We start from the raw sequence: 8,142 nt of genomic DNA, 5'->3' as shown, positions 1-8,142 counted from the left end.
CTGCCACCGCCCCCGCCCCCGCCTCCGCCTCTGCCTCCACCTCCTCCATGACCACCAGCACCATATCCTTCACCGCTCCCATATCCAGACCCAGAACCATAACCTGACCCGAGTCCTGATCCAGAACCACCACCACCACCTCCTCCCTGCCCTCCACCTCCACCTCCACTGATTGACTGCAGTGTCCTAGCAGCAAAGGTGAGGTCTAAAATAAGCAAGACCAGGAAAGCAGTCCCTAACACTCTTGGGCTTGCCATTTCCAGATTATACTCTCGCCGCTCAATGTATCTGTATGTTTATGCGTGCCACTCGCTATATGAGAAACCAGTATGCTTTGTTGACTGGAAATGCTTGAAGTGGTAACCGTATATATAGGCATTGTAAAGGTGACAAGACAAGGTTTTTGAAAAGTACGGCATTAATTGTAAAGGTAACGAGACACGGTTTTTGAAATGTGTCTTAAATTCCTAGTACCTCTCACTTGGTGATCTTGACTGTTGTAGAAAGGAACGTGTGCTTTGGGTTTCTGTTTCAGTGGTGGGCGTCGGTGGTGGGGTGTTGGTCTTTACGAGTGTTTCGCAATGTGTTTTAAAATAATTTGAAGTTTTTTTTATTTTAAATTAATATATTTTTAAATTATTTTAATTTACTGATTTAAAAAAAATAATTTTTTTAATATATTTTTTTAAATAAAAAATATTTTAAAAAATAACCCCAATTATATTTCCGATCACGATCGCAAAGGACTGTCTGTTTCTGTCTATAAGCAACAGAATACAAGCTTTATCCCCACCTTTTGCTTTTATTTACTTAGCCGTATCTTGTAATATTTGACTTCGGCAATGGGACTAATAGCATGCATTTCCCACTCTTTATCATTCTGTTCATATTAATTTGAGCTCCACTTTTGAGTACACGTATTAATTTTCCCATGTACTGGTAGCTGTCCTGCGGTGATTTGTGCTAACGATTGTCTCCTTACGCGTAAGTTTATCCGCTAACGGTAGTGATTTATGTACACAGATATCTTTCTACTCTGCGTGGATGCTAACAATGGGCTAAACTTCCACAACAAACTGGGTTGTTCAGTCAATATTTTCTTATTTCGGTTACACTTTCCGCCATTGAATATAAATAAATAGATCTGTGCTTAAAAACCGCGTTCCATTGTCTGTTCCGGTGTATGAAAGCATCACTGCTAGCAGAATGTTAGGCCATCTGCGTGGTTGCTATACTGAACAGTAGTCTTCTACTCTTGCACAGATTGAATTTCAGTTCCATATGCACAGATCATCGCATCCTTCAATGGCATACTTTAACAAGTCCATGTAAGAGTTCTAGAACTTTTTTTTTCTTCCATAGAGTGGTTGTGCTTTCAAACATATCCTCTCTTGTTTTTCTTCCATATTTTTTCTTGAACAAAACATGTTAATAGTAAATACTAATAGTATTCAACTTTGGTGTTCTTGTTGATAAGAGCACTAAATCATTATAGAATTTTTAAATTTATTGACTTATTTTTTTATTGATATTTATACTCATAGTCTCCTAGCATGAATTTTTTTAATCCGCTCACAGAAAAAAATCATTCATCAGAAAAAACTCTCCTCGGTAATTTGTGATATGTCGTTGAGTCTATCAATAATAATTTTACTAATAATTAATTGACAGACAAAGCATGCAAAAAAAAATTACTAGCTTCATTCTATTAGGATTTCCATCGATGAATATAATAAATCACTAACAGAAAATCCGTATGTCATTTAATAGATGAGTTTTTTTACCTGTTAGTATTTCCTTTATTGAATTTGGATATAACCATCAAATGAACCTTCTCTTATTTTTTCGGTCAGTAAACAGTAGCAGTGGTATTTGTAGTAATTCTTTTTCAATTCTTTGAATATACCAACGGACTTAAATTATTGGTAACTCCATTAATAATAATTTAAAAAAATATTAAACACAAATAGAAAATAAATTAGATTAATATAAAAGTTAAATATTTGTTATAAATTTAATATTCATAAATTAAAATACAATTAATATAGAATAGAGGCGTCGAAGGAAGAGGAGAAGGCGGGTCTTCGCTGAGACCGTGGGGCAAATAAGATGAAGCATACATATTACTCATATGTAATCTCGTCTCCGTTTATACAATCATTAAAGAATAGAAAAATAAAATTTAAAATTTAAAAAAAAAAACCAACAACATTCACACAATCAATTAAAACAGAAAAATTAAAAAAATTTCCAACAACGTTCATGAACAGAAAAATACAAACACAAAAAAACCATAAAGAAACAAAAAAAAAGAAGAATGATCTTACATTAGTATCACTATGAGTTTCCCCGAGCCTGAGAAGAGAGAAAAATTGAAAATTATATTAAATAACATGAGAAGAAGAGAGGAGAAAAGGAAAAAAAGATGAAGAAGAAGAAAGGAGAAAAGAAAGGAAGAGAATACATGGAGGAGAGAGAAAAAAAAAAAGATGAAGATTTGAGACAAGATGAGGAAAGAAGAAGTTGTTGAGGAAGAGATAAGAAGAGAAACATGCATTTAATTTGGATCTTTTTTTACCAATGATGTTTTTAAAAACTAATTAAATATTAATATTTTTAGTTTTTTTGTTAGTGTATTTGTCTATAAAGTTTAACTGAAAATTTTAATTTAATCAAATATTTTAACATACCAAGCATTAACACTGTCTTTACCATCAGAAAATTAAAAATTAACATTTTAATTTTTCTGTCAATGTTTATGTCTATAATATTAAATTGAAATTTTCAATTTAATTTAAAATTTTCAAAAACCCGCCAACTATCACCAACAACTTTTAAGTCTGTCAATTATCCTGTACCCAATGACCAGTAATAATAGTGCAAGTAAGAAGTGAACACTACATTAGCTCTTGAAAAAATATCAATGCCTATTTTTTGTCGGTGATCATGTATGTATGGAACATAATTAATTGTACAATTGAGAGATAAAAAACTATAATATTTTCTGGAATATATCGATGGTCTTAATTTGTCAATGTATATATTGGTATTTTAAAATTTGTTGGTATTTTTATTAGTGTAAATGATATATCATTGTACTTTTTATCTATTTTATTTTTTCATTATAATTTTTTTGGAATATACTAATAGAATATTTTTGTCGGTGTTTACTTATGGATAATACAAAGGTATATTCAGAAAAATTCACTATAATTTTTTGAAAAAACATTTTGTTGGTGTGTTCATTTGTGAATTTTCTAGTAGTGTTTTGCTATCAAAATTAGCAGCCGGCTTCACATGTTTTCCTAAAAAATAAGCCATAAATTAATGTGAATAAATTGTTGAAGTATCATACGTATCTAGCTTCCAATGTACATCTCAATGCCATATTCTACTCTCCAGAATATCCCGAAAATCTCAGGCCACAAACACCTGCTAGCTCACCATCCAAAATTGTCCAATTGCATAGCACGCTTGCTTTCAATAATCGCTACCTATCCATCATATCCTCGACCAAAATAGAAATGCGTGGGCTATCGTCAATTTCTGACTATCAAGTAATGTGAATGAATCGCAACTTCCAAGCACTTGTGCATTTGGAATTCACAAATAGATCAGGTGTATAATTCATTATTTATTATGGGGACATTCTTCAACAATGGCTGGCGGAAGGTGCTCTCGAATGTTCCTCTCCAATAGCAGATTGAATGTGAGAGAATACTTGTTCAACGCACTACCAGGGAGACAACTTTGGTTTGGTAGAGTTTTGGTGATATGGAAGAAATGGAAGTCATTATCATGTTATGAATTAGTGGCAACCATTATGTGAATGTGATCTGGAGATTCTCTTCATGGATATGCACAAATTATTTATAGTATCATCAGCCTCGATTAATTTCCCATTGATCAAGGATTGGCAATTGACATGGGGGGAGAGTAATAGGGTAGCGTACAATAAACATGCATTAGCAGCTAGCCGGTTATCTGCTGTTTGTTATAAGACTCAGTGTTGGCCATTTTCTTTTTTCCCAGAAAAGAAACAGAGAAGAAAGTAGAAAAAAGACTTGTTTTAGTTTAATGTATCATCAACCACTCATTGCAACGTAAAATCTTTTACATTTGGGAGCTTACGATTTGCTACAACAAAAAAATACAAAATTTAAGAATGGCACTTGTGAAGGATTTTTAACTACATAACCATCAGTTTGTCAACCGAGGGCTTCAGTCCAACAATCAATTTGATGCTTACGTCCACATATTCAATCTGTTCTACCACAATATTATTCTGTTGTCTAGTCGGTTTTATAGTTTGCTCAACAAGTTTAGATTAGTTAATTCACTGGATCTAGGTGGAGAAGGAATCTTGAAGATAACAGAGCGGTTGTAGATCCCTATGGATATTGCAGATACTGTTGATTAATGGAGCAGATACTGACTAATATTCTAGATGATGTAATGATTATATTAATTTATATATGCTTTGTATATTACCTAGTTTAGATAATTATATAATTATTATTTATTTTTTTCATAATCAAGGATAAAGTTAACTAGCATATTGATAATTGATTCACTTCTATAAATACTTGTAACCCCGTCAATCGTCGTCATTCATAATGTGACGAACTTTCTAGACAATCCAACTGCTAAGGAAAACAAAGGTGAAGATATCCACCTTCTTACAAGTTCAGTGCCAAAAAGTGCCTTAATTAATCCACTCTGGCATAGCACCTCGTTTCGTTACATCTTCTCGATTGATTTCTTTCATTGAAATTATTGCGAAAGGAGAACTTTTCCGGTTTTCCTTTCTGCTTTCAGTTCGGGTGCCGAAGACCCAAAATCTTGCAAATTGAATTGCTGATAATTTCAACACAAGTCCACAACATCAAAACCCTAATCTTTAATAGAACAAAAACAGAGAGAATACTAAGGAGATCGTTTGGTACCGTTCGGCAGGCGTTAAGAGAGAGAGGGGGGGAGGTTTTGTATTGTATTGTCGCTGGAATTGTTCGACTAGAGCCCGCGCACCAGCCCGTAATCTTGGACCGGAATTTCCTAACCCAGGGCAAAATGCCATCAAACAAAACAAAGGAAAACGGAAGGGGAGAGTTGGGAGATTTCAGTGGAAAGTCAAGATATTTCGTGTATCTATTATAACGGTAAGGAAATCACGCGTGATTTTTAACTTTAAGTGGGCTAAATGGGCCAGTTTTAACTTTAAGTGGGCTCCTGTTCTTAATTAACTCCAAGCCCGTATTTGTAAGGCCTTTAAAGTCTCTATGCGCGCACCCTCTCATAGAAGCGAAAAAGTATCTAACGATAAATTTCGTTCACGGATTCCTACTTTCATAACGATTAACATTAAGCTATGAAATCATTTCAGGATTGTGACATTATATGAAAAAAAAAAACGTTTACAAGAATTCTGATTAGAAATTACGTAATTCTTTACCTATCCAAATGAAATAGACCTTTGTTATAAATTGATTGGAGAACAGTCATGTATTCTGGGGCAACTAGATTAGCAATAACAAATTATGGACTGAACACAAGGACAAGGTGAGATGGTTCCCAAAAATAGGTGTTAGGTTCTTCTTACGTGGATGGTTCAATTTGGAAAGGGATGAATAAGAGCTTGCAAGAGGCATTTTCAAGACTTGAATGCTCTTATGGTAATTTCTTTTATCATTTTTTTTCCCCCCGAAAGCTTATAGCTTGTGGACATTTTTTGTTCTATTTAACAATAGCAGTTGAGGTAACTTGACATGAAATTTTATGTACACAGGCTGTTGCACTGGTTAGATTATGTGAGAAGTGAATATTTGACTGAATGTCTAGCTTTGTAACAGGACTGCAATAGTTATGTTTTGACTTATGTATAGTGTGTTGAGTTAAGCCGTTGTTGTTTTATAGCTCTGGTTTTGGCTGCGGCTTTATGTTCTGAGGTGTAAGGAGGCTAAAGAGTTATGGTCATGCTAGCAGAGAAGGTGAGGCAGAGGCTTTGCCAGGCTCGAGCACTCAAAGTAGTCATGGGGATGACGAGGAAATGGATTCCAAAGAAGAGATGAAAGATTGGCTGTAGAGTGTTGGTATCATATCTCCAGTAACAAAAGAGTCTGCACGTGCCATGTATCATCAACAACTGTCCTGTCAAGTCAAGTCTGTTTTGTTGGCTCTCTGTGTATCTCTCATGGCTAATGCTTGATAAGAGAGATTTAGATGGATATTCTTAGTATTACTTGCTTTGGTATGCTGAGTAAATTCTCATGTTAAATGGATCCTCTTTTACTTAATTTTCTTCCATCGAAGAGAATTTCAATCTCTCTTTGTTTTTGCTCAGTTGGCAGATTTTGTCAGATTTCCTCTAAAGAAAGCTGGAGGAGTGATCAATCAATGTTGTATGGACTCTCCAACCGTGCTCGCACAGGTTTGTTTGATGTCATGAGCATTCCTCGTTTTACTGAGTATTACTTCAATCCATGTTGAACTTTTGATTCCTTGGCAGCTCTCACTGATGCTAATAGACCCTTTATTTATTTATTTTACGTGTTCTGCATACAGTTGATCTCACCTGAGGATTGGTTGCTAGCATGTTCTCTTTGGGAGAAGTTCGATGTGTATGCATGATACTATCTTCAACTAATCTGGAATTATGATTGTTTGTCTTGAGATCCAAAAGATGGATTATCTTCGCGACTTTCAACTTATTCATAAGATTGTACTTAAGCTGCTATGGACAAATATATCACGCAAGTCACTCCCAACTGGCAATAAAATAAACTGATTGTTGGTTTTAATGGTGGGTATAAGATATGTTCTTTGTGGAAGAATTTGCAGTGTTGTAACACATTATATGAGAAAGCTAGTTGATGATTAGTATTAAGACAGACATCCGATAAATTTGACAACAGCTTGGGCAGCATTGCGAGCTGCTAAGGCTCCAAATGTCTGGATTGCATTCTGTCCGGTCTGTCCTCCAGCTAAATCTGATAGCCCTCTGATGACAATCACAGGATGCCCGTTTGACAAGCTTGTCTGGGAAACCACCATAAATTGTTAAAATATCTTCAAGAGCAAAATACAATTGTCGACTGTAACAGTCTGGTTTGAAAAGGCAAGCATCTTAGACAATTTACTAATAAACTTCAACAATGTCAGACCACTCAAATTGGTTAGATTCAGTCCTCCAAAACCTAAATCTTTCATTGCATTTCTAAGGATCTAATCGCTTGCTATTATGCAGCACAGTTGGTCTGAACACAAGCTGAGAAGGTGCTCTCATAATGCATATTATGTTCTTTGCCTCACGTAGACATCGTTATGCGAGGAGATGGGGACACAAAAAAGAGAAGAAAAATGAACTATCAAAACTGAAGAGCAAACCGAGGAATCTTACCATAACTACAGCAAAACTCTCCATATCCACTGATGAAACAGCATAAGTTTGATAAAGGAAATCCCTGTAAGCTGCGTTGTCCACAAAAATATTGGCTGTTGAACCCCTGAGGCCAACGACTAGCTTAGGCTTTCGAGCAAGGCACACACTTGAATTCACACACCTTTCCAGTTCCATCCCCTGGAGTATATCAGGATTGAAAAATTCATCAAAACTGGAAAATATATATATATATAGAAAAGGAAGCAACATTCACAAATCAAGATAATTAACCTCCAAGCCAGCGGCAAGCTGAAGCCATTGTTCGCTTATTTGTGCCCAAAATAATGGTATGGCAGTATTAGGCTTCCCTGACTCAGAAAAGAACTGCTCATAACTATATCCAATCTTTCCCAACAGATTCATCCCATCTCCTTTTGGTACGTTGTAGCTTCCAAAGTCCAATTCAGCAATATCATTGGTGGGCAATGGTCCTTTAGGATTCTGTCAAGTGTATACTTCTTTTATAAAGAACAAAATAACAAGAAAAAGATGGAGAAGAGATGACAGGCATTGACGAATTTGTACCAGCCAATCCCAAATGCCAGTGTGAGCAAACTGTTCCGGGATCGTAACATCTCCAATGGACATGGAATTGTTTACGTTTCCAGCAATGCCAAAATGGACTATTCCTGTTATATCAAACATGTCCAGCATTTGTTGTGTTGCTGCAGCTGCTTGGACCTAAAAGAGCCAAAATAAAAAAA

At 35.3% G+C, this 8,142-nt stretch overlaps 2 protein-coding genes across 2 annotated transcripts in view; both read right to left on the bottom strand.

Annotated features, from left to right (window-relative positions):
• The window catches only part of LOC105115551 (putative glycine-rich cell wall structural protein 1), a 463-nt gene extending 206 nt beyond the window's left edge, over nucleotides 1-257 (bottom strand). Inside the window, exon 1 of the mRNA XM_011012464.1 lies at nucleotides 29-257. Coding sequence (XP_011010766.1) covers nucleotides 29-257 — 229 coding nt within the window. The remainder of the gene's footprint in view (nucleotides 1-28) is intronic.
• A 6,447-nt stretch (nucleotides 258-6,704) lies between these two features.
• Nucleotides 6,705-8,142, bottom strand: part of LOC105115550 (bark storage protein A-like) — a 3,787-nt gene continuing 2,349 nt past the window's right edge. The window contains exons 2-5 of the mRNA XM_011012463.1: nucleotides 7,964-8,109; nucleotides 7,670-7,879; nucleotides 7,397-7,576; nucleotides 6,705-7,035 (exon numbers count right to left, since the gene is read on the bottom strand). Coding sequence (XP_011010765.1) covers nucleotides 6,880-7,035; nucleotides 7,397-7,576; nucleotides 7,670-7,879; nucleotides 7,964-8,109 — 692 coding nt within the window. The 3' untranslated portion in view covers nucleotides 6,705-6,879. The remainder of the gene's footprint in view (nucleotides 7,036-7,396; nucleotides 7,577-7,669; nucleotides 7,880-7,963; nucleotides 8,110-8,142) is intronic.

Source organism: Populus euphratica, unplaced genomic scaffold, assembly GCF_000495115.2.
Source record: "Populus euphratica unplaced genomic scaffold, PopEup_1.0 scaffold804.1, whole genome shotgun sequence".
NCBI lineage: Eukaryota > Viridiplantae > Streptophyta > Magnoliopsida > Malpighiales > Salicaceae > Populus > Populus euphratica.
Note: the sequence above shows the minus strand (reverse complement) of the source record. Positions and strands in the feature narration are given on the sequence as shown.